General features: G+C 49.4%; 4 protein-coding genes across 11 annotated transcripts in view; 2 read left to right on the top strand and 2 right to left on the bottom strand.

The window, feature by feature from the left end:
- Positions 1–85: 85 nt before the first annotated feature.
- si:dkey-7j14.6 (uncharacterized protein LOC556585 homolog) lies at positions 86–4,009 on the top strand. Its single transcript, XM_068323741.1, has 7 exons — positions 86–220; positions 705–967; positions 1,358–1,459; positions 1,537–1,593; positions 1,838–2,023; positions 2,734–2,859; positions 3,252–4,009. The coding sequence occupies exons 2-7, from the start codon at positions 722–724 to the stop codon at positions 3,357–3,359; spliced, it is 825 nt and encodes a 274-aa protein (XP_068179842.1). The 5' UTR covers positions 86–220; positions 705–721; the 3' UTR covers positions 3,360–4,009.
- Positions 4,010–4,573: 564 nt separating this feature from the next.
- Positions 4,574–8,321, top strand: nudt17 (nudix (nucleoside diphosphate linked moiety X)-type motif 17). 8 transcript variants are annotated; one of them, XM_068323733.1, is made up of 9 exons: positions 4,574–4,674; positions 5,578–5,683; positions 5,947–6,148; positions 6,271–6,454; positions 6,649–6,674; positions 7,359–7,451; positions 7,694–7,792; positions 7,863–7,996; positions 8,087–8,321. In XM_068323733.1, the coding sequence occupies exons 2-9, from the start codon at positions 5,649–5,651 to the stop codon at positions 8,277–8,279; spliced, it is 966 nt and encodes a 321-aa protein (XP_068179834.1). In that variant the 5' UTR covers positions 4,574–4,674; positions 5,578–5,648; the 3' UTR covers positions 8,280–8,321. The 8 variants fall into 8 exon arrangements, with proteins under 8 accessions (XP_068179834.1, XP_068179838.1, XP_068179837.1 ...); XM_068323737.1 differs by having other exon boundaries at positions 4,575–4,674; positions 6,032–6,148; XM_068323736.1 differs by having other exon boundaries at positions 4,650–4,788; positions 6,032–6,148.
- A 1,882-nt stretch (positions 8,322–10,203) lies between these two features.
- On the bottom strand, positions 10,204–15,923 carry LOC137601844 (serine-rich adhesin for platelets-like). The gene is made up of 4 exons (XM_068324288.1): positions 15,708–15,923; positions 12,436–13,841; positions 11,403–11,528; positions 10,204–10,721 (listed from the first exon to the last, which is right to left on the bottom strand). Exons 1-4 carry the CDS (start codon positions 15,757–15,759, stop codon positions 10,668–10,670), a joined length of 1,638 nt encoding a protein of 545 aa, XP_068180389.1. The 5' UTR covers positions 15,760–15,923; the 3' UTR covers positions 10,204–10,667.
- A 1,789-nt stretch (positions 15,924–17,712) lies between these two features.
- tg (thyroglobulin) overlaps positions 17,713–24,597 on the bottom strand; it is a 21,857-nt gene continuing 14,972 nt past the window's right edge. The window contains exons 26-47 of the mRNA XM_068324506.1: positions 24,491–24,596; positions 24,205–24,390; positions 23,954–24,124; positions 23,715–23,801; positions 23,555–23,617; positions 23,161–23,478; positions 22,956–23,067; positions 22,725–22,804; positions 22,298–22,468; positions 22,158–22,223; positions 21,687–21,821; positions 21,414–21,593; positions 21,142–21,346; positions 20,385–20,469; positions 20,118–20,268; positions 19,828–20,033; positions 19,566–19,730; positions 19,305–19,442; positions 18,929–19,221; positions 18,618–18,758; positions 18,354–18,532; positions 17,713–17,877 (exon numbers count right to left, since the gene is read on the bottom strand). Of these exons, the coding sequence (XP_068180607.1) occupies positions 17,786–17,877; positions 18,354–18,532; positions 18,618–18,758; positions 18,929–19,221; positions 19,305–19,442; positions 19,566–19,730; positions 19,828–20,033; positions 20,118–20,268; positions 20,385–20,469; positions 21,142–21,346; positions 21,414–21,593; positions 21,687–21,821; positions 22,158–22,223; positions 22,298–22,468; positions 22,725–22,804; positions 22,956–23,067; positions 23,161–23,478; positions 23,555–23,617; positions 23,715–23,801; positions 23,954–24,124; positions 24,205–24,390; positions 24,491–24,596 (3,330 nt within the window). The 3' untranslated portion in view covers positions 17,713–17,785. The remainder of the gene's footprint in view (positions 17,878–18,353; positions 18,533–18,617; positions 18,759–18,928; positions 19,222–19,304; positions 19,443–19,565; positions 19,731–19,827; positions 20,034–20,117; positions 20,269–20,384; positions 20,470–21,141; positions 21,347–21,413; positions 21,594–21,686; positions 21,822–22,157; positions 22,224–22,297; positions 22,469–22,724; positions 22,805–22,955; positions 23,068–23,160; positions 23,479–23,554; positions 23,618–23,714; positions 23,802–23,953; positions 24,125–24,204; positions 24,391–24,490; position 24,597) is intronic.

Here is a 24,597-nt window from a genome sequence, read left to right as displayed (position 1 = left end):
CAACGTGGGTTTGAGCTGTGGCCAATCCGCGCAGGGATCCTAGACGTGAAGCTCTGATTGTTATCGAACTCTTTTCTGCTCGGTTTCAACGTCGCTGAGCTAGAAGCTAAGATTTCCGAGTTTGTTTGGAGCCATGAAGGCATCATCGTTAACCTGCTGCGAGGCGTCAGAAGAGTCCACCAGGAACTTCTGCTGCTCCCGTCTGGAGATCCACGTCCAGGTAACGTTCCGACCGGGCTCCGTTCCTGACCGGCAGGGAGGCGAACGCACACGGGAAGATTACTTTTACTTGATTACTCGTCGTGTTTCGTTACTTCGGGAGTTTTAATTACTGCGCCACAAATCAATACCAGTCAGCAAATCTGTTTGAACCAGTCAGCAAACAACCAGCCAACAACCAACATACAACCAATAGAACACAAACAACCAACATACAACCAACCAACACACAACCAACATACAACCAATAAACAACCAACCATCCACTGCTCCCCCACGTTACTGGTTGCAGTGTTCACAGCTGGGCGGTAGAGGGCAGCAGAGGGCAGTAGAGGGCAGCAGAGGGCGGTAGAGGGCAGCAGAGGGCGGTAGAGGGCAGCAGAGGGCAGTAGAGGGCAGTGCCTACATGGTGGTGCAGTACTCGGGGCAGTTTTAACGGTCCTGTGTTTGTTGATGACTCATCTCGGTTGTCTTCATCCACTCAGCATTCGTCGGCGTTGCCATGACGTCCACATCGGTCACTAAAGTGGGCGGGGTCGTGATCGTCACCCAGGTGATTCCTCAGGATGAGAACGCCATCCAGCTCCAAACGCCTCCTGTGGCGGCTCAGGCCCCGCCCCCTGTAGCTGACAGCTTTTTACCAACGATGAAGACCACGCCCCCAGCCAGAAAGACCCCGCCCACTGTTCCCACCAAGGTGGATGAGATGACCGCCACCTTCCTGCGAGGCCAACCACACGGGCTGGGGGTGAGGAAGACTAACGTAGTAGTACTGTAATACTACACGGAGTAATAATATTACACTGTAATACTACTAGAGTAATAATATTACACTGTAATACTACATAGGGTAGTAATATTACACTGTAATACTACATAGAGTAGTAATATTACACTGTAATACTACTAGAGTAATAATATTACACTGTAATACTACATAGAGTAGTAATATTACACTGTAATACTACACAGAGTAGTAATATTACACTGTAATACTACATAGAGTAGTAATATTACACTAATACTACTAGAGTAGTAATATTACACTGTAATACTACATAGAGTAGTATATGGTGAGTACATATATCGGACATTGAGTACTATGAGTGTGTATTAATACTGTGCCCCGCCCCTGCAGGTGGTCCAGATCCTGATTGGTCTGCTGTGTATCCTGTTCAGCCTGAGCGCCGCCTACCACCCCTTCCTGCTGCTCCACGCTCCGTTCTGTCTGGCCGTCTCTGTATGTACTCGTACTGGTAAAGTAATGGATTACTGAGCAGTGACTGGGCGTTGCCGTGACGACGTGTCTCTGTCCAGTTCGTGATCTCAGGCGCGGTGTCCCTGGCGGCGGTGGGACGGACCAGCGCCAGTCTGGTGAGTGTCATCTTCACCCTGTTGGGCTGATGAGGGTACACTGACGAGACCACGTGATTGGCTGTGATGTCCAGAGGAAAAGGGGGCGGGGCAGAAAAATGTACTGACCACCCAACGAGTGTCAGGACGGTCTGTAGGGTCTTTATGAGAACCGGGTCCTGATCCCGTTTCTGAACCGGGTTCCGACTGGTTCTGGTGTTGTTGCCATGGCGACTGCGTTGAGGTGACCTGGTGTGTCCTGCAGGTCTGGAACTCTCTGGTCTGGAACGTGATCAGCACCATCATGGGGCTGGTGGGCGTGGCCTACCTCTGCTGGCTGCTGGCGGACCGCCCCCCCTCTGAGCGCTTCTGTGACTCTGGGACCTGGGGGGGGATCGTTCCTACGCGCTCCGAGATCAGCAGCTGCGCCGACAAGCTGTGGCTGCTGGACGTGAGTCGCTCGCTTCTGGTGTGTGTGGTGTGTGTGTGGTGTGTTTCAGGTGTGTGTGTGGTGTGTTTCAGGTGTGTGTGTGGTGTGTTTCAGGTGTGTGTGGTGTGTTTCAGGTGTGTGTGGTGTGTTTCAGGTGTGTGTGTGGTGTGTTTCAGGTGTGTGTGGTGTGTTTCAGGTGTGTGTGGTGTGTTTCAGGTGTGTGTGGTGTGTTTCAGGTGTGTGTGTGGTGTGTGTGTGGTGTGTATGTGGTGTGTTTCAGGTGTGTGTGTGTGTGTGTGTGTGTGTGGTGTGTTTCAGGTGTGTGTGGTGTGTTTCAGGTGTGTGTGGTGTGTTTCAGGTGTGTGTGGTGTGTTTCAGGTGTGTGTGTGGTGTGTGTGTGGTGTGTTTCAGGTGTGTTTGGTGTGTTTCAGGTGTGTGTGGTGTGTTTCAGGTGTGTGTGTGGTGTGTGTGTGGTGTGTATGTGGTGTGTTTCAGGTGTGTGTGTGTGTGTGTGGTGTGTTTCAGGTGTGTCTGTGGTGTGTTTCAGGTGTGTGTGTGTGTGTGTGTGGTGTGTTTCATGTGTGTTTCAGTTGTCGGTGTGTTTCTGGTGTGTGTGGTGTGTGTGGTGTGTTTCAGGTGTGTTTCAGGCGTGTTTCAGCTGTCGGTGTGTTTCAGTTGTCGGTGTGTTTCAGGCGTGTTTCAGGCGTGTTTCAGCTGTCGGTGTGTTTCAGGTGTGTCTGTACGGTCCTCTGGGTCTCCTCCTGGTCCTGATGGTGCTCCAGGTGTGTGTTGCCGTCACCCTGTCTGTGTTCTCTGGACTATCCATCAGCCGCTGCCACCACCACAGCCCGTTCACGGTGAGACGTCCTCTTTAGCTCCTTTGAGGGACAACAGCTGTGTTTCCGTTTCTCTACAGGTACGCGTTTATTTTTATTCTCACCTGTAGAAATAAAAATCTGAACGTTGAGCTTTTTTTTTTCTTCTCACTTTTAATATTTATTATCTGCGTTAGCTTCTCAGACAGGCTAACGCCACTGTTAGCTAGGCTAACAAGATTGTTAGCTTCCCTAAGAAGCGACTGCGACGTGTCAGTCTGCCGCGCTGACACCTGTCACTACAGGTGACTCCAATCCAAGTGCATTATGGGACATGTAGGACACAGTGTTGTCAGGATAGCTTCCGTTCTGCTGCTTAGATTGGGATTTTAAACCCGTCAGAATGATCAAGATGTTTGACCTTTGACCCCCAGGCGAATGGGGGGGACAACAGCAACCCCCTGCTGAGCGACTCCCAGGACAGCGATGTCGGCCTGTTGGACAGCGACGGCGAGGAAGCCTCCCGACTTCCTCCAAACTGAGCCTGAAACGGGAGCGCGACCACTCTTCATACTAATACTACAGTAGTACTACAGTAGTACTACAGTAATGCTACAGGAGGACGACGTGGGACTATAGTCAATCATTTTCTGTCTGTCTGTGCTTTGAGTGTGTGTGGCGTGATGATGCCACTCTTCTTCTTCTGGGTGGGGTTCAGTGTGGAGGTTAAAGGTCGTTTCCTGTCTGTCAGTGGTTTTAAAGCGACAGCATCGCTGGAGGAAACACCCCGAACACAACCTTCCAGAAAGCTAATTACAATCATGCTAGCACTGATGGCATTGTGTGCTAAATAAATGACATTTTAGAAGCTTTATGCAAGTATAATACATGGATAAAACGCGGTTATTGAGTTATTGATCACCAAATCCAACCACTAATCATCAGTTCAGCTGTCGCTGGTGGCTGTTTTCTGGCTAATGTCGCTAACAGGAGCAGCTAATGGTGGGGGCGGGGCTTCTTTCTCTGGTAAACTCTTTTCTACGCTTCAGTCATGTTTGCACTTTATTAGCGAATCAGTTTGTCGTGGGTGTCAGACGGACGTCGTCGGGCATCGGACCAGTGAAGATGAGGGGCGTGTCTAATGTTTGCTCCTTTCTCTGAATCATTCAATAAAAAGTTTTTTTCCACATCATTTTTTGAACTTGAGACGCATGAAGTTTTGTTTACAAGCTGATTCATTGATTTTGAAGGTATAACTTCATTTATCACCAAAGCTCTGTTTTCACTGCAGTAAACAAAGAGGTTGTGGGTTCAAGTCCTTTCTGGGTGGAGTTAGTTTTTGTCTTTGATGTGGCACCACGATGAGCTGGCGATGTGTCTGGGGTGTACCCTTCTCAGTGAGACTTCTACACAATACAGGATATTCACTTTCAAGGTTACGTAGGGTCCATCATCATCACTACCATCATCATCATCATCATCGGACCCTACCTCCACTGACTTTAGCCCCAGAGCTTCTTGTGTTCAGGCCTAAATTGCCATCAGGTGCATGATGGATGATGATGACGTGTGAGTAAACATGTACAGGTAAATGTTTTATTAGTGGAATTTAAAGTAGAAGTACATTTTATTCATTACTTCTCTAATATTTTAATTATTAAATTTGTAATAAAATCTATTCTTAACCTGAAAAACAATCACAAAGTTCGTGAAATTTAGTTTCATCTTGAATCAAGTCTCAAGTTGAACGCTTCAGGCTTTTATTTTGAAGGTTGTGACCGGATGCCGTCTCCCACGTTACCGGAAGTTGGCTGCCATCGGCCCCGTGTTTACACCAAGTCATGACGGTGTGTGCAGGTGTGTGAACGCTGCTGCTGCTTATTCCGGGTATGTTACGGGAGTTAGCTTAGACCGGAACCCGGAGCAGCTGACCCGAGGCGTTACCGGCGCTTCCGGTGGTGATTGTTAATGGTACATACTGTATGTGCTGGTGTATACCAGTGTGTAATGCTATATAGTGGTGTATACTGTGTGTACTGGTACTATATACTGGTGTATACTGGTATCTGTACTGGTATATACTTGTGTCTACTGCTATATAATGGTGTATACTATGTGTACTGATACTATATACTGGTATATATGCATGTACTGGTATATGCTGGTGTGTACTAATATATACTAGTGTGTACTGGTATATTCTGGTGTATACTGTGTCTACTGGTACTATATACTGGTGTATACTTTGTTTATTGGTACTATACTGTATACTGGTATATTCTGGTGTATACAGTGTGTACTGGTACTATATACTGTACTGGTACTACATATTGGTGTACACTGGTTTGTACTGGTATACTGGTTGGGTCTTGAGGACAGAAGCGGCTCTATAACCGCAGACAACAGAAGCCTCTGATAATGATGAGGTGATGAGGACACGGGACCAGTGGAGGTCCTGTTGACCTTCAGATGAACCAGACCTCAGTCCCTCTAGAAGTGCTTCAGGACGAGGGGTTCTTGATCCCCTGTGTTCTACAATGTGGATCTCACTTTCCTTCTGGTCAGTACTCAAAATGGTCAGAGATACCAGCACCATTCAGACCGGTAGCACCTGAGACACCATGAGGACAGCTGGGCGCTCGGGGGCCACCAGTGACTTTGAATCATGTCTCAGAGTCTCTGTAGGGAAGGTGGCCCTAGCCAGCCTCAGGTTAGAACTGCTCCTGCACTGCTAACCTGGTCACCTGTGTTCCCCTTTAGTCCTCCAGCGCAGGTGAGCTGAGGGGGAGGCATGGAAACGGTGAGGAGGGTCCTGGTCTACGTCTCCAAAGATGGAGCAGCTCCAGCGCGGGCGCAGTTTGTTCAGGTGAGGTTCACCGTCTGTTCAGTTTGTTCGGGTTAGGTAACACTAAACCTAACCCGAACCAGAAGCGGTCACCAGTAGGACCCAACCCTAATCCTAACCCAAACACTAACCCCAACCCTAACCAATCACCGGAAGGGTCTAACCCGAACCAAACCTGTCACCAGTAGGGCCTAATGCTAACTCGAACCTGTAACCAATAGGAGCTAACTCTAAACCTAACTGGTCACCAGTGGAGTCTAACCCTAACCCTAACTGGTCACCAGTGGGGCCAGACCAGACCTGGGATTAGACCCTACTGTGGTCCATAGCAGGAAGTTGTTCCTGGAAGGGTGTGTCATCTGTTGTCAGAGTCTTGTCGGTCATTTCGGGGACTCGGGTGCCGATGAGGTGGAGGTGTGTTGGTCCTTGAAGAGAAACCAAGTCATCCTCTCCGGTGGACGTGAAGGTCGTGGGACTCTTCTCAAGGTCAGGAATGTTCACCGGAGGAAACATCCAGTCCAAACAGCATCGTCACGGTTACCTGAAGGAACCTCCTGAAGGAATGAGTAAAGTCCTACTCTACTCTCTACTCTACCTGTCCTCTGCAGAGACCTGCTCTCTGTCCCATGAAGCACCTGTCAGCCACTGAGGCAGCTGCAATCCCATTGGATGTTCAGCAACGTGGGGTAGATGTGGGCGTAGCCATCCTCCTTCAGACGTCCAATCAGAGAGTGTTGCTGACCCGGCGGACAAAGGAGCTCAGGATATTTCCCAACATCTGGGTCGCTCCAGGTCAGGTTCAAGCGCGTAGGAAAGATTTGAATGTTTGGAAAGTCGTCTCTGACATGATGTCATCAAATGGTGTCAGTCATGTGACCAACAGGACTTATGTGATGCTTTATGGGACATGTAGGAGAGTCTTTGCAGCCCCATCTGATTGGTTCTGGTTGTTTCTGACTTCAATGCTTCCTGTCTGTCCCCCCCAGGCGGCCATGTGGAGCCCCAGGAGACGGTAAGTCCTCCCTGATGTGTCCTTCCTGATGTGTCCTTCTTGACGTGTCCTTCCTGATGTGTCCTCCCTGATGTGTCCTTCCTGATGTGTCCTTCTTGACGTGTCCTTCCTGATGTGTCCTTCCTGATGTGTCCTCCCTGATGTGTCCTTCCTGACGTGTCCTTCTTGACGTGTCCTTCCTGATGTGTCCTTCCTGATGTGTCCTCCCTGACGTGTCCTCCCTGATGTGTCCTCCCTGACGTGTCCTCCCTGATGTGTCCTTCCTGACGTGTCCTTCCTGACGTGTCCTTCTTGACGTGTCCTTCCTGATGTGTCCTTCCTGATGTGTCCTCCCTGACGTGTCCTCCCTGATGTGTCCTCCCTGATGTGTCCTCCCTGATGTGTCCTTCCTGACGTGTCCTCCCTGATGTGTCCTTCCTGATGTGTCCTCCCTGACGTGTCCTCCCTGATGTGTCCTCCCTGATGTGTCCTTCCTGATGTGTCCTCCCTGACGTGTCCTCCCTGATGTGTCCTTCCTGACGTGTCCTTCTTGACGTGTCCTTCTTGACGTGTCCTTCCTGACGTGTCCTTTCTGACGTGTCCTTCCTGACGTGTCCTTTCTGACGTGTCCTTCCTGACGTGTCCTTCCTGATGTGTCCTCGTTTGAGGACGGATCCACGCCGACCAAACCGGTTCTCTGTGCAGCTGCTGGACGCAGGACTCAGGGAGTTACGGGAGGAAACCGGACTGGAACTGGGACCAGAGGAGACCTCTCCAAAAATACTGGGACTCTGGGAGGTGAGACGAGCCCGGGAACACACTGATCCACGTAGTCCCAACACTGATCCCATCAGCAAAGAATCCCCTGGTTCTACACCGTCCACCAGACTTCCCTGGTCCTAGACTTTCCACCAGAACCCTTCCTAGATCCTCCACCAAATAGTCCTAGACCCTCTACTGGACTTCCCCAGTCCTAGACACTCCACCAGTCTTCCCTGCTCCTAGAGGTCAGTGGTTTACTCATCCTGTCCGTCCCTCAGTCGGTGTACCCCCCCATGCTGTCCAGAGGTCTTCCTCAGAGACATCACCTCGTCATCTTCATGCTGCTCCGATCCTCCCGGTCTCACCTGCAGCTCCAGGTGAGTCCAGACTTCCCGGTGACCCCTTTAGTCGACCTGCTGACCTCTGACCTGTGTTTCCGTCCTGTAGGCGTCTCTGGCCCCGTGTCCCGCTGAGGTCAGCGCCTGCCTGTGGGCCGACCGGCGGCTCTCAGGGGCCATCGCGTCTGCCGTGGACGGCGAGCCCCTGCCGGTCGGACCGGACGACCTGCTGAGCAGCGTCAGGTACCAGAGCTGGGGGGTGAGGGGGGTCTGTCGGCAGGTGAGGACTTGCCCTGATCTGTACTGATCTTATGTGACTCCTCCTGTTGCCAGCGTGTCCCTGGTTTCACCTGGAGGGGGTCTGAGTGACACCTCCCTGCCCGTGAGTGTGTTTGTCAGCCGCGTTCCGGTCACCGTTCCAGACGTGGAGCAGGTCAGCTCCGGGACCAGGTTTGCCTTGAAGCAGTGGCTGAAGAGACCGGTGACCTCTGACCCCAGCGGCTCCGCCTCCTCTGTTCTGTTCTAACCGTCACTGGAAGCTTATGTCAATAAAGTTTGTTGTTGTTTGTTTGTGTTTCTGACTCTCTTAACCCTTAAAGCCCGACTATCACGGCGCCGTGATCTGAGCGCATGTGTTTTTAAACCCTTCTTAACTAATGAAGTCTGTCATGTGGGTTGCTGTGGTCATGTTTCCGTGACAGTATAGATGTGAAACTTTCTTCCGGTTTTTATTTGGAGCCGATTGACCCCGGAAAACCGGAGATCTGATAATTTACATAAGAACAAAGGAAAGCGCTTCAAAGCGCTCCTTATCCACAGGCGGCCGACGCCGTGTTTCTCTCCATGTAGTCGCCATTATACAAGTGATTCACGTGATGTAAACATGTTTTGCGATTCGTACATGCTTGTCATGTGATGCAAAGACGTACCATGATTGGTGCATCTTGTTACGTGACGTAAACGTCACAATAACGCACGCCATTACGCGCACGATTTACGCTTGACGCATGCGCATTCTTACTTTGAAGCACTCCTTTGTAGAGTGGCACAAGTGACAGAAACTACATATAGTAATGTTAGAACCTTTTTTGAGTTCAAAATCAAATTCAATGAGCATTTTTTGGGGTTTTTATGTACAATAAAATACAATTTGTTCCACTTTCGAATTTGACTGTCTATTTGGGCCCAAAAAAACTCCTTCAAGAGTGGCACAAATGACACAAACTATAAAATTATGTTAGAAGCCTATGACAACCTTTTTAGAGTTCAAAATGAATTTGATCAGCATGTTTTTGGTTTTTATGTGCAATTACATAATATTTTTCCATTTCCGGATTTGACTGTGTGTGTGTATTTTGCTCCAATATGTCAATATAGTAAGTTATATGGAAATAAAAACTATCTTCATATAGCTGAGGTTGTGCTGAAGATAAACATACCAAGCATGGGTATGTTAAATCATTTTAATGTGGTATATAGAGACAAATATCAAAAGTACAAAAAAACGGCCAAAATAGGTCAGTGCTAAAAGGGTTAAAGGTGAAAAATGTTTTATTAGCCATGAAAAACTTTTTCATCAGGATAAAATGATTCTGTTATTTTTTTCCACTTCTTTTAAAGCACAGATTTAATAAGTTAATCGATCATTTGTGGTTTTTTCCAATCGGGGATGTGATCGGTGCTGAACAGCGCCCCCACTGGAGTGAATGGCAGTCTGTGTGGCCACAGCAGGTACTGCACCCTGACAGGAGCAGAGCCCCGTCGGGTGAAACGCGTCGGTCAGAGGGTCACGTGTTTCCGGTGTGACTTAGAACTAATGAACTTCACCTGCAGAGATTGATTGGTTCTTACGTTTCTGGGCTGGATTGATTGATAGATTGATCAGTTGTGACTGATTGACAGCAGCAGAAGGAGGAGAAGAAATCTAAAGGTAGAAACACACTTTATTATTTTTATTTATCTTGGGATCAGTGTGACAACAACCACACACACGTGGCTGGTGGGAGTACACAACAGTAGTATTTATTCTCCGACCTGTTTACTGTGACTGTTATTTAGTTCTTGTCCATCTGCTATTGATTGATTGACTGATGGGTTCCGTGTAATTGTCGCCGAAAAACAAAAATAATTTCACTCAAGTAAAAATGTTTGAAGGGTTATATTAAAGTTTGAGGAAACAACACCTGTAAAGATGTATAAATATAAAAAATAAATACACAAATAATTATTGATTAATATGACCATAGTTTAAAACAAAAGCAACACCATAATTGTGTGTTTTTATATATTATATAATGTACTCAAAATGAACACAACAAACAAAAACAACAAAAGTTTGATAATATATATTATTTGTGTACAGAAAATGTTGAAATATTCTATTTTAATTACATATTTTAATACAATTTTAAAGTCTAATCATGAGACAATTTGTACAATTTCCTCCGGGATCAATAAAGTATATATCTATCTAGACTTTTAATTTCTAAAAATCATTACAAATTTTAAATGTTTAAACCTAGAAGCTAAAACATCGGGAAGTGAAACAGAAATCTGATATTTCAAAAATACAAATTAAATGAAATTAAAATGAATATTTTGTTCATCAGATAAAATACACAAAATAATTCTGACAAAGATAAAAATTTGACACTTTTTAAGAACTTTCCTAAAGAGTTAGCCTGTCTGTCTGTCCATCTGTCTGTCTGTCCATCTGTCTGTCTGTCCATCTGTCTGTCTGTCCATCTGTCTATCTGTCTGTCCATCTGTCTGTCTGTCCATCTGTCTCTCTTGCGTCAGTCTTAACTAATTTCCCTGATGGACCCTCCTGAAGGGATGAATAAAGTCCTACTCTACTGTACTCTACTCTTCCTGTCCGGTGGGTCCTGGTTGGTCCTCACTGGTCCCACTGGTCTCACTGGTTGACCCGGTACATGCCAGATCGGGTGGGCGCTGGTTGGTCCGGGTCCTGAAACGCAAAGAGACACGTTGTCATGTTTTCCTGTTGACACTCGGCTCACTTCCTGTGGGTCCGTCCGTTGCCATGACGTCCATACTCCAGACGTGACAGGCCTCGCTGACCCTTTGAAGGGCGGAGACGGACAGACGGAGGCGTGTCCACGTCTCACCTGTGACTGACATCGTGTCTAAATATTTAGCTCTGGGTTAGCATGTACGCGGTGTGCTAACAACAAAAGATAATGAATATCATTAGCTCCTTAATCAAACTCCTTGTCTCACACCCATTAACGGTCTTTGTCCGTTTAGCTGTTACCGTGGTAACAATCACATCACAGGTAGGTGTTTCCATTATTTCCCTGTGTAAATGTTGACTGTGACTCATTAAAATACTGGTGTGAATAAAGCTCACGATAGCCTGACGCACCCACACAGACCCGTTTAAAGGCACCAGCCTCGGCCAGGACCGGGTCTGACAGCAGAGACATGTCGGCTAACTGATGCTAACAGCCAACCGATGCTACCAGCTAACCAATGCTGCACTGGTGATGGAACATCAACCAGAGCGACAACCCAAAGTCCTCATGGGTAACTTGTGTTCCAGGGAGGACAGACAAAGACGTGTTTGGTGTGTCCTCATGAGGACCAGGTCCAGATGGGTTCTGCCCCCTCCCCCTGCTGACAGACTTACATATGGGCTCCCGTTGGGGCCTCCGAAGCGGCTGTGGGTGGTGTAAAGAGGGATGTCGTCAGCGGCAAGGTTGTCGTAAGGACTGAAGACGCTGGAGCGCCCCCTCAAGGTGCAGCACCACACCAGCTGGGGAGGAAACACACCGTTAGCTTGAGATCAGACCCTAAGATCAGACCCTAAGATCAGACCCTAAGATCAGACCCTAAGATCAGACCCTAAGATCAGACCCTAAGATCAGACCCTAAGATCAGACCCTAAGATCAGACCCTAAGATCAGACCCTAAGATCAGACCCTAAGATCAGACCCTAAGATCAGACCCTAAGATCAGACCCTAAGATCAGACCCTAAGATCAGACCCTAAGATCAGACCCTAAGATCAGACCCTAAATCAGACCCTATGATCAGACCCTAAGATCAGACCCTAAGATCAGACCCTAAGGTCAGACCCTAAATCAGACCCTAAGGTCAGACCCTAAGATCAGACCCTAATGTCAGACCCTAAGGTCAGACCCTAAGGTCAGACCCTAATGTCAGACCCTAAGGTCAGACCCTAAGGTCAGACCCTAACACCAGACCCTAAGGTCAGACCCTAAGGTCAGACCCTAATGTCAGACCCTAAGGTCAGACCCTAAGGTCAGACCCTAACACCAGACCCTAAGGTCAGACCCTAAGGTCAGACCCTAAGGTCAGACCCTAAGGTCAGACCCTAAGGTCAGACCCTAAGGTCAGACCCTAAGGTCAGACCCTAAGATCAGACCCTAAGATCAGACCCTAAATCAGACCCTAGATCAGACCCTAAATCAGACCCTAAATCAGACCCTAGATCAGACCCTATGATCAGACCCTATGATCAGACCCTAAGAGCAGACCCTAAATCAGACCCTAACATCAGACCCTACCATCAGACCCTAAATCAGACCCTAAATCAGACCCTATGATCAGACCCTAAATCAGACCCTATGATCAGACCCTAAGATCAGACCCTAAATCAGACCCTAGCATCAGACCCTACCATCAGACCCTAACCCTCACCAGTCCGATCAGCAGCAGGACCAGCAGCAGCAGGATCACAGCAGCCAGGACCAGTAGAGCGATTCCAAAACCAGGAACACCGCCGCCGGCAGGAGGTGGAGCCACGCTTTCTGATGTCATTGGTCTGGTCGCGGTTGTCCCTGTTGGGTTACTGGGCAAACTAGTGATTGATCCATTTATTGGTGTAGGTTTACTGGGTAAACTGGTGATTGATACATTTATTGGTGTAGGGTTACTGGGTATACTGGTGATTGATACATTTATTGGTGTAGGTTTACTGGGCATACTGGTGATTGGTCCATTTATTGATGTACGGTTACTGGGAATACTGGTGATTGATTCATTTCTTGACGTGTGGCTACTGGGAATACTGGTGATTGATTCATTTCTTGACGTGTGGCTACTGGGCATACTGGTGATTGATCCATTGTTTGATGTGTGGTTACTGGGGGTACTAGTGATTGATTCATTTCTTGACGTGTGGCTACTGGGCATACTGGTGATTGATCCATTTCTTGACGTGTGGTTACTGGGCATACTGGTGACTGATCCATTGTTTGATGTGTGGTTACTGGGCATACTGGTGATTGATCCATTTCTTGACGTGTGGTTACTGGGCATACTGGTGATTGATCCATTTCTTGACGTGTGGTTACTGGGCATACTGGTGATTGATCCATTTCTTGACGTGTGGCTACTGGGCATACTGGTGACTGATCCATTATTTGATGTGTGGTTACTGGGCATACTGGTGATTGATCCATTTCTTGACGTGTGGCTAATGGGCATACTGGTGACTGATCCATTGTTTGATGTGTGGTTACTGGGCATACTGGTGATTGATCCATTTCTTGACGTTAGGTTACTGGGCATACTGGTGATTGATCCATTTCTTGACGTGTGGCTACTGGGCATACTGGTGATTGATCCATTTCTTGACGTGTGGCTACTGGGCATACTGGTGATTGATCCATTTCTTGACGTGTGGCTACTGGGCATACTGGTGATTGATCCATTTCTTGACGTGTGGCTACTGGGCATACTAGTGATTGATCCATTTCTTGACGTGTGGTCACTGGGCATACTGGTGATTGATCCATTTCTTGACGTGTGGCTACTGGGCATACTAGTGATTGATCCATTTCTTGATGTATGGTCACTGGGCATACTGGTGATTGATCCATTTCTTGATGTGTGGTCACTGGGCATACTGGTGATTGATCCATTTCTTGACGTGTGGCTACTGGGCATACTGGTGATTGATCCATTTCTTGATGTATGGTCACTGGGCATACTGGTGATTGATCCATTTCTTGATGTATGGTCACTGGGCATACTGGTTACCGATTCATTCTTTGATGTGTGGTTACTGGTAGTAAATGATGCTGATATCGCCTTGTTACCACCTGTCATGGTCAGCATAGAAGAAGAAAAAAGGTGAATCCTGCAGTATTTTTTCACAGCATATATACTCTATATAACGTCACTGACATTTTTGTTTTCCGAGAATGAAAGTCAACAAAACCTCCAGAAATACTTTTGTGTATCTTCCATCCATCCATCCATCCATCCATCCTTTTGTAGATGAGACCACCGTAATCGTCTCATCTACAGTCACTTCTTCCACTTCACAGGTCTGCTGGAGTCCATCCTGGCTGAGAGGTGGGCTACACTCCGGCTGCGTCACCGGTGTGTGTGTGTGTGTGTGTGTGTGTGTGTGTGTGTGTGTGTGTATATATATATGTGTGTATATAATGTATATATGTCTGGACTCCAGTCGGTGAACAAACCTATGGTGTTTGTTGTAGATGTTTAATTCCACTGGTGTGGCGTCTGTCTCCAGGAGCTACTTCTGGTATATTAGTTTAAGGTGTGTATTCACAGATTATATATTGTATAAGTTTGAGTGTGTTCTTTCTTCATCAGCTGGTACAACAGTCGATGGTTATCTCTCCAGGTGTTCACAGGTTTTGATTCAGTATTTTGATTTATAGAGTTCCGTGGTTTGACCGTAGGGTCGTCGATTCTCGAGGACAAAGATTTGAGTACCCATAGCGCAAAAAAAATGGAAATAAAAATACTAAAATATAAACTTGTTGTACATAGTTTTGTAGATAACATTATTGTATATATTATTATATATAACGGGGCGGGTAAATGCATTGATTGGTGGTCCAGCTGAGGAGCAGATGGACCGAGTGTTTATTTGTTGTAATGCAAATGACATGAACAAACCATTATTTAAAAGGTTTTAAAAGCAGAAAAGTTTTTTTAAAACTGCATTTGTTTCATAAAATTAATAATATAGTTTAAAAAGCTTAGTGGGCCGGATTACAAAGCCTAACGGGCCGTCGATGGCCCACGGGCCGAAGTTTGCCTGTGCCTGATATATAACATTGTGTAAAATATTTTGTGTAACATTATTGTATATAATATTTTTACTTATAATAGTACTGTATATAACATTTAGTATAAATCATACATAACAGTATTTTATATGAAACTACATTACATGGAACCTGAGCAGTGAGTGGTCAGGCCTCTGGACTGAAGCACCGCCCCATACACCCATCTTGTTCGTCAGTCGTTATTAAATTGGGCGAGACAAGGAAGGCAGGTGTTGGAGATGGGCGTAGGATGCAATGCTGCCCCGTGAAGGCTGTGGCAGAAAGGGGAACTACACCCAGAAGTTCCTCAAGATACAAACATCCGACTGTTTGTAAGTCAGATCTTGTCAAATTTGTTGTCTTTGTAAAGACAGCCTCAGAAAAACAAGAAACATGATCAACGTTCATGGAAAATAAGCCTCAGTGGTGGCTTTTAGCATGTAATGAAAACAACAACAACAACAACAACAACATAACAACAACAACAACAACATAACAGCAACAAATAACGTCTGCAAGGGTTAAAACTGAGTTATAGAAGTGGAGATGTGGAGTCCATTCATTCGTTCATTCTCTCATTCCTTCATGACTACATTTCGACCAGCAGTCCTTCAGAACTGTTTTCATTGCTGTTGAACAGAATTCAGTGACGTCATTGTTCTGATTGTTTAGAGCTGATTGTTTTTGATCGTTGACTGTCTGAAGGTAGAACCTGATTGTCGTCTGGCTCCTCCCCCTCCCTGGCGTACCAGGTTTCACCCTGCAGGTGTTTGTCCTGCTAGATGGGAGGTAACGCGAGCCTCCCCTCTTCCCCATCAGTGACCCTTCACCCCTGCCCCCCTCCCAGCCTGCGGGCTGACCCCCCGGTGGGCGGATGTCTCCTACCTGTGGCGGCGGCGATGATGATGATGATCCAGAGAGCGAAGGGCGTCTCCATCTTCCTGCGGCAGCGGCGTCGGTCAGTGACAAAGGTGTCAGTGTGAGCGGCGAGCGGAGTCCGTTTCACCTGGAGAAAGACTCCTTTATACACCTGCTCAGGTGGGGGCGGGGGCAGCCGGACACTCCCATCATGCACTGTGCTCCATCGAGCAGGGCTGAAACGTGTCCTCCTCCGTCAGACCAATGGGACTGGATCACATGACCACCCGGTTGGAAGCGTGTCTTTAGACGACTTGTGGATTAAAGATTGCTATTAAAGATGAAATCCACTGTGTTTGTCCCCAGTGGGATGGTTATCTTTACACTCCACTTTGGTACATACACACAGTATATGTGTTAATCAGAGTACACACACACTTTGTACAGCCCCCTGAACACTACGGGGGAGGCGGAGTGACGGGTCGCAACTCCGGGATGCACCCCAATGAGCAGCTTGTGGGGAGACGGCGCCTTGCTCAAGGGCGCCTTGGCACTCGATGGGAGGTGAGCTGACACCTCCCACCGTCAGCTCACACTCGGAGGATGTCTGGCAGGAGCGGGAATCGAACCGCCGATGGCTGGTCTTTAGACGTCGGCTCTACCGCCGAGACACTGAAGCCCCAACAACACCAACAGCTGGCTCTGGCTAGTGTTCTGACAACCTCACTACTACCTGCTAACTAGAACTACAACTAACTAAGTAGAACTACAACTAACTACAACTAACTAAATAACTATAACTACAACTAACTAGAACTACAACTAGCTAAACTAACTAGAACTACAACTAACAAACCAGAGCTACAACCAACTAGAACTAACTCACCAGAGCTACAACTAAATAACTACAACTAACTAGAACTACAACTAACTAGAACTACAACTAGCTAAACTAACTGGAACTACATCCAACTAAACTAGAACTACAACTAACTAGAACTACAACTAGTTAAACTAACTAGACTATAAACTAACTTGAACTAAAACTAGCTAAACCAACCAGAAACACAACTAGCTAATAGACTAGACTACATTAACTAAATTAAGTAGAACAACAGCTGACTGAACTAACTACAACTAGCTAAACTAACGAACTACAACCAGCTAAACTAACTAGAACTACAACTAGCTAAATTAACTAGAACTACAACTAGCTAAACTAAGTAGAACTACAACTAACTATAGCATCACTCAGAACTGAATGGGAATCGAACTCATGTCACGTAGAACTCCTGATGTTTACGAACTTTTTGTCCATATGTTTCTGTTTTTTGTCCTTCTAGGACAACTTAGAGTTTTCATGTCCAGGAAGTAGACTGGCCGGCTGACTGGCTACTTCCTGGTGTTTGACTCCTATGAGTAGCTAAGAAGTTAGCCGTAGCTAACGCTAGTTTTCACCACTGAACAAGTTCCATCACAGTTGTTTGTCCACATCAGACTCTACTGCTTTAGCCGCTACTTTAGCTTAGCTTTTGCTAGTATTATTAGCATCACAACCACTGATGGTAGTTGGGCTGAGATCTGGATCAGCTATAACCCGACTCTTCTTCAGTCACCTGGAGGCTGTGTCACGATAGCGCTAATGTTAGCATCTCCATGTGCTTCTGCTAATTTAATCCATAAGGTTTTCATGAATGGATGCTAGCATTGTGGCTAGCATTAGTAAAACAAGGCAAAGGGAACATTAAATAATCAATCATATTGATATGGCTGGAGGAAACCAATAGGCTGATGTCAAAAATTGATTGGTTGAGAGCAGTGAAAGTTGACACGCCCACATGCTAACATGATGATTGTTGTTTCCACTCTTCTGAACGTCCCTGAATGCATCATCATCCACTCTGCTGCCACACACTGGTGATGCATTCAAGGTCATCAGGAAGGAGGCTTCCACTGTGATGTCATCAGCTGGAGGCGGCCTCTAGGGGCCACCGGCGGGACTGCAGCCGACTGACGACAGACGCTGTGAGTTTCAATGCTTTTATTGATTATAATGGTTTGGAATCGAGACGATGTCATCAGGACAGATTGATGATGTCATTGGTTTAGCTGTAGGCATCTTTCTCAGTCTGTGATTGGCTGGATGTTGCAGCCACTGGGATCAATGCAGGATGCTCAGGCCCCGCCCCCAACTCACCTGAAACAAGACAAACAGGAGTCAGTCAATTACCAAAGGTACACGCCCACTCATTAATAATCATAGCCAGATTTACTGATCACTACTGAATGTATTGATCTGGGTTTGGGGATCCATGAAAATCTATCAGTCTGATTGATTCTGGTTTGAAGTGGTTGATCAGCTGATCGATCAGCTGTTTGATCAATCAGCTGAGCCTCTTTGACAGTCTTGGTGATGTTAGCTTAGCATTCATGTTCAATGCAGACCCTCCATCTGAACTTCCTTAGCGATATGCTAACAACATGCTACCTGTTAGCCAAACCAGTCTGAACCCTGAGGTTTGAACCAGTAGAACAGGAACTGTGTTCTACTTCCAGGAAGTAGAACAACACGACAGACAGGAAGTGCTTTCTTCTTCTGTGGCGGAGGCCGACGTGCTGCTGCCCCCTACTGGTGGCTACTGATAGCAGGAGAGTTTACTGGTGGAGACCCACCTGGACTGGTCAGTCTGGGTCCCAGCTGGCTCCAGAACGAGCACGACTTCTGACGGAGACCCCGCTGGAGCTGGAGGGCGGAGCTCAGCTGCAGGTAGGTGGGCGTGGCTTCAGAGGACAAGACCTGCTGCCAGTGAGGCAGAGCTGACTCCGCCCACAGACGAGACGGGTTTGGGTTCCTGTGACAGAAAGAAGACCGTTGGACATTGGAACCAGAACCCAGTGCATGGTCCAGGGTGTTCCCTGGGACGGGGGGGTCCTGACCCGGTGCGGATGAAGCTGGAGACGTAGGTCATCACGGCGAGAGAGAGGCGGCGCTCCGAGGAGGTGAAACGCTGAGAGCTGATTGGCTGGTAAGGAGTCCCGAACACAAACTGGACGTCCAGAGGGACGGACGGCTCCGCCCTGCACATCGACAGGAAGTTAAACGGCTAGCAGCAGTGTGGCTAACACTTAGCATTCACGACATGATAGACGATGTTCGTAGCTCCGTTTCCTTGACGACATTGACTCTAATGATCGTTACCATGGAGATGAAGTAGTAGTTTTGGGGCGTGGCCCCGGCTGAACGTTACCTGTCGCCCGCGCTGGTCTCTGGTTGGTGGTACAGGAAGACGTTAGCATTGCTGCTAGCCCAGTGGCTAGCCATCTGCAGACTGGGACAGATGATGAACAGGTCTCTGGTGGCGTTGTTGAGCGCCCTGGAGAACAGGTTGTAGCCCGCAGCCGATGGATCATGGTCCAGGGAGTAGAACCAGGACGCCGCCTCCTTCAGCAGATGGTTTCCTGAGGCTCCGCCCAGCGAGCGGCTCAGCGCCTCATAAAACGCCGTTTTCCCATCAGCCCGACCCTGAAGCGCCTCGAAGTCCTGAAGACACAGAAGATCAACGTCTCACTTCCTGTCGGGTTCCTCTTCCTGTTTCCTGCTTCCAGAAGGTCGTGACCTCTGACCTTTATCCTGCGGGCGCGGCTGATCAGACCGTCGTGCTCGGATGTTCCCAGCAGGAGGTCGACGCCGTGAAAAGACGACCGACCAGCAGACGCACGGACCGGAGACCACGCCTGGAACGGACCGCTGACCGCCAGCAGCTACACACACACACACACACACACACACACACACACACACACACACACACACACACACACGGGACAGGTGAGACATGTAACACCTGATCCCGTCAGGTGACCCCCGGTGGGCGTGGTCAGTACTTTAGTCTGAGCCGCGTTGAGCCCGTCAGCGGGCGTGGCTCTCAGGCAGGCGGCCATCTTGTCGTGGTCTGTGATGTCACAGCCCAGCTCCTCGGCCAGCAGGAGGGCGTGGCCTCTGGCGGCGGGGGCGGTCTGGACCAGCGATGGAGAGAATGCAGACCCTCCCTGGATGATGACATCACAGAAGAACGTGTTAGCACACTGCTGTTAGCACGGTTGCTAACTCCTGAAGCCATTGTGTGAGGGGGAGGAGCTAACTCACCATCAGCATCATTCGATGGAACAGGGGGGGCGAGGGGGACGAAGGAGACGCCAGGAGGTGAAAGGTGGCGACGTCGGCCCCGCCCCGCTCCGCCCCCACCGTCACTCTGCTGTTATCCCCGCCCATCAGGGAGATGTGGGCGTTGACCCAACGAAGCACCGCCTCCTGGTCTGACAGGCCATAGTTACCATGGAGACCAGAGGAACCTGCAGGAACCCAATCAATCAATCAATCCCTCTTAGACCGTCTACTACACACACACACACACACACACACACACACACACACACCTGTGGTCAGGAATCCCAGCGCTGCCGTCCTGTAACTGGCTGTTACCACGACCACGTCACCCACAGCGGCGAGGGTGGAGCCATCCAAAAGTCCTGGCTTCTGATTGGCCAAGGGGTTGAAGAAGAAAACCAGGACTGGGACACGCCCACTCTGCCACACACACACAACGTTATTGTGTGTGTGTGTGTGTGTGTGTGTGTGTGTGTGTGTGTGTGTGTGTGTGTGTGTGTGTGTGTGTGTGTGTGTGTGTGTGAGCTGAGACTCACCTGAGCTGCAGGTGTGAACACGTTCAGGTAGAGACAGTCCTCACTGGAGGCAGACGGGACGTCACCGGGCTGCAGACAGACGGGCCTGACCACAGACAGGTGGACAGGTGAGACGGGTGGGTGACAGACAGACAGGTGGGTGACAGACAGGTGACAGACAGGTGACAGACAGACAGACAGGTGACAGACAGACAGGTGACAGACAGACAGACAGGTGACAGACAGACAGACAGGTGACAGACAGACAGGCGGGTGACAGACAGGTGGGTGACAGACAGACAGGTGACAGACAGGTGGGTGACAGACAGACAGGTGACAGACAGGTGGGTGACAGACAGACAGGTGACAGACAGACAGGTGACAGACTGGTGGGTGACAGACAGGTGACAGACAGGTGGGTGACAGACAGGTGACAGACAGGTGGGTGACAGACAGGTGACAGACAGGTGGGTGACAGACAGGTGACAGACAGACTGGTGACAGACAAGTGGGTGACAGACAGGTGACAGACAGACAGGTGACAGACAGGTGACAGACAGGTGACAGACAGGTGACAGACAGGTGACAGACAGGTGACAGACAGGTGACAGACAGACAGGTGACAGACAGGTGACAGACAGACAGGTGACAGACAGACAGGTGACAGACAGACAGGTGACAGACAGACTGGTGACAGACAGACAGGTGACAGACAGGTGACAGACAGGTGACAGACAGGTGACAGACAGGTGGGTGACGGACAGGGGGGTGTGGTTACCGTGTCTTAGTGGCGTCCCAGTCACCTGTCCAATCAGCTGGCTGAGCTGCCTCGAAACGGAGCGATCCTATTGGTGGACGAGCGTAGGGAACGCCCAGGAACTGAACGACGGCCTTCCTGCTTGAGCCCAGAGCCGTTTCTATGGCAACGCCCTTCAGGTTCCCGTGACCCGGAATGGAGATGGAGGTAACCAACGGCGACCGGCCTGAGGAGCACAGACAGGTGAGACAGGCAGGTGAGTGTGAACTGTCCATGTCACGGGCGCCACTCACCTGTCCTCAGGTGCACCTGGGGGGCGGGCTCTCTGATGACCAGTCTGCAGGAAGGGGTGGGGCTGGACTGTAGGGCGGAGCTAGGGCCACAGACTGTGGTGTCGGGGTAGAGGACGCAGCGAGTGGCGGAGTCCACCTCACTGAGTGTCACGGCAACACAAGACTCCGCCTCCTGACAGGCTGAAACAGGAAGTAAACAGGAAGGAGAACGGCGTGAGGGGAGGCAACCTTCTGTTCAACTGATGCGTAGGCAGTGTCACCAAGACCCGTTACCATGGAGGCACCAGTCCCTGGTCCTGTCCCGGTCGCCGGCGATGTCACGGCTGATGTGGATGACATCATACGTGTTGAGGGAGGGGTCGACGAGAACCGCTGAGCCAGAGAGGAGACTCCACCCGTCCAGAGACACTGACACACAAACACTGGTGAGTGGGTTGTTCAGGTGATACCGGTACGGTGTAGGGTACGGTGTAGGGTACGGTGTAGGGGTACCGGTACAGTTTAAGGTATGATGTAGGGGTACCGGTACGGTGTAGGGTACGGTGTAGGGGTACCGGTACAGTTTAAGGTATGGTGTAGGGGTACTGGTATGGTGTAGGGTACGGTGTAGGGGTACCGGTACAGTTTAAGGTATGGTGTAGGGGTACTGGTATGGTGTAGGGTACGGTGTAGGGGTACCGGTACAGTTTAAGGTATGGTGTAGGGGTACCGGTATGGTGTAGGTGTTCTGGTTTTGGTGCTTACCGTTGGTGGTGGGGGCTGGGAGCCTGAACAGGGGACACAGCGCGGTCGAGGTTGTCCACTGGTTGACTGAACACAGACTACGGGTTACTTCCTGACGGGTCGTGGGTGTCGGGTTCCACGCGTGTGTTGGGGCCACCTACCAGGTTTCTGGTACCATCCCAGCGGGTCTGGTGATGTCGTCGCTACAGGTGTGCAGTCCTGAGTCCTCCATGTTGTGATGTCATCCTCAGCACAGGTCTGAACACCAAGACTGATCAGAGACAGACACACGATGTCCGAAGAGCCCAAGGCACCAGAAGAACCTGAGGAACCTAGAGAACAACAATTATTAGTGTTGCTGTAGGTTCAGTCGTCCAGACTGAGGCAAAGCAAGAAGAGTCACCTGGACTTCAGGTTGGTTGGAGACGTTCACTACGTCCAAGAGGCCTCGTCAGTGGTACAGTTGTTAGTGTTACAGTCGTAGTTTATAACCATGTTGGTGTTATTGTAGCGTCTACATGCTCCTTCATTCTATTTCTATGTCTTCATTAAACAAAAGAACAACCAGGGAGGTGTTGCTATGGTTACCTGCTGATTTGGTGTCTCGAATGTAGCCCAAACCACGGCAACAGGGATCCTCGTCGCAGCGCCGCTCACACTGTGCGAACCTGAACACATCGAACGCAGTGTGAAGATATCTCCAGACGTTAGACCGTACCGACAGTCATCAGCACTCAGTCAACCGGACCGGATCAGGTGTGTGTGTGTGTGTGTGTGTGTGTGTGTGTGTGTGTGTGTGTGTGTGTGTGTGTGTGTTACCCCTCAGACAGTGGTGTTTCCTTCATGCTGACTCGGCTGCGTACGGAGTAAGAAACCATCTTCTGGAAGGAAACCTTCTCATAGAAACTTTTCTGTGGTCCAGATAAGTCCACTGAAAACACACACACACACACACACACACACACACACACATGAACATCCAGCTGTCTCCACCTGTCGGTCGGGTGATGTTGGGGACCCTCACCCTTCTTTTGGTGGGTGTTGCTGGGCCTCCTGTCCAGCAGGTGGCGACAGGCCGTGGGGCGTTCAGGGTCGTCGTACGTTCCACACACTCTGCTGTCAGGAAACAACGAGCAGCTGAGGAACCCGTCTGGAGCGGCGTCCGTCAGGTCGGCCACGGCGCAGCGCGGCTCCTCGTCGCATCGTGAGAGGCACCAGAGCAAGGCCTGCTGGGAATTGTAGTTGTTCTTGTTGAGCCAGAAGGAGAGAGACGGCGGTTTCCTGCGGGGATCCACGGTGACGTCGTCGTTGGACAGAGTCTCAAACTTCAGGCGGACGAGTTCTGAACACAAGAACACCAACACGGTTCTAACGCTAGGCCTGATGGGAAACCACAGCGGTCGTAAGGTTCTACAGACCATCCACAGCTGGAGCGCCGACTTCTGCTGCTCCACAGGAGGCGTCGGCTGGCGCCCCGACATCTGAGCAACGACAAGAAGCAAACACTGAACGTCATCCACCAATCGGTGGCAGCGCCAGCCCATCTGCCTCCGCCCCCTTCCTGCAGGTGTGAGGTACCTGTGTTCAGGTACACCGCCTGGAAGCTGACGATGGAGGCCTGGTAGTCCTTCCTGCCCCGGCTGTCAGTGGGGAGCGCTGAGTCAGCTGTGAGGGGGGGCAGAACATCATCAGCTCCTCCATGACCATCGATTCATTCATCCATTCATTCATCCATCCATTCATCCATTCATTCATCCATTCATTCATCCATTCATTGATTCGTTCACTCGTTCACTCGTTCATGCGTCACGTCTTACTGATGGTGATCTTCTCTCCTCCGAAGTCGAACTCGAAGCTCTTCTGGTTCTTGTTGTAAGTTAGCCCCGCCCCACAGATCCGATTGGCCGGTCCCTGTCCAATCACGTCCCAGTCCTGCTCCCCGCACGTCAGGACCGACGGAGCTCTCAGCCAACCACAGAGCACGGAGCCTGAGGGGAGGAGTTAACGGAGGCTTCATTGACTCGCTCACTTCCTGTTTGATGTCTCAGGCGTTTCCATGGTAACACACCTCCGTTCAGGCTGTTCTGGTTGAGGATGAAACCGTGGCAACAGGCGTCACGGCTACAGCCGTCCTGACAGAAGCGGTGAGCATCAGGGAGCGACGCCCGTCTGGAGGAGAACACCTGAGTCCTGAACACACCTGAGAGGGCCTTCATCATCGTCATCCTCACCACGCGCTGCTGGGAGGAGAGATCTGACACACACACACACACACACACACACACACACACACACCTGTCTGAATACCTGTCCGGACACACACCTGAATGAACAGCAACGGTTGCCTTGGTTACCTGTCTTTCTGATCACCAGCAGATCTGAAACTCCGCCCCTCACCTTCAGAGAGCAGCTCAGCCAATCAAAAACCTCAGCCTGAGGATTACCCAGAAACCCTTTGGTC

The sequence above is a fragment of the Antennarius striatus genome, chromosome 9, assembly GCF_040054535.1.
Source record: "Antennarius striatus isolate MH-2024 chromosome 9, ASM4005453v1, whole genome shotgun sequence".
NCBI classification, from domain to species: Eukaryota; Metazoa; Chordata; class Actinopteri; order Lophiiformes; family Antennariidae; genus Antennarius; species Antennarius striatus.
This window is presented reverse-complemented; position numbering and strand designations above follow the sequence as displayed.

Bases quoted from the DNA above. Each gene is read 5' to 3' on its own strand.
- si:dkey-7j14.6 (XM_068323741.1), top strand. From the start codon at position 722: ATGACGTCCACATCGGTCACTAAAGTGGGCGGGGTCGTGATCGTCACC. The intron at 1,460-1,536 runs GTATGTACTCGT...GTCTCTGTCCAG, and splicing joins CGTTCTGTCTGGCCGTCTCT to TTCGTGATCTCAGGCGCGGT. The intron at 2,024-2,733 runs GTGAGTCGCTCG...GGTGTGTTTCAG, and splicing joins ACAAGCTGTGGCTGCTGGAC to GTGTGTCTGTACGGTCCTCT.
- LOC137601844 (XM_068324288.1), bottom strand. From the start codon at position 15,759: ATGGAGACGCCCTTCGCTCTCTGGATCATCATCATCATCGCCGCCGCC. The intron at 13,842-15,707 runs GTAGGAGACATC...TGACCATGACAG, and splicing joins CATCATCGCCGCCGCCACAG to GTGGTAACAAGGCGATATCA. The intron at 11,529-12,435 runs GTGAGGGTTAGG...TTTCCTCCCCAG, and splicing joins TCCTGCTGCTGATCGGACTG to CTGGTGTGGTGCTGCACCTT.
- nudt17 (XM_068323733.1), top strand. From the start codon at position 5,649: ATGGAGCAGCTCCAGCGCGGGCGCAGTTTGTTCAG. The intron at 5,684-5,946 runs GTGAGGTTCACC...ACTGGTCACCAG, and splicing joins CGCGGGCGCAGTTTGTTCAG to TGGGGCCAGACCAGACCTGG. The intron at 7,997-8,086 runs GTACCAGAGCTG...TCCTGTTGCCAG, and splicing joins GACCTGCTGAGCAGCGTCAG to CGTGTCCCTGGTTTCACCTG.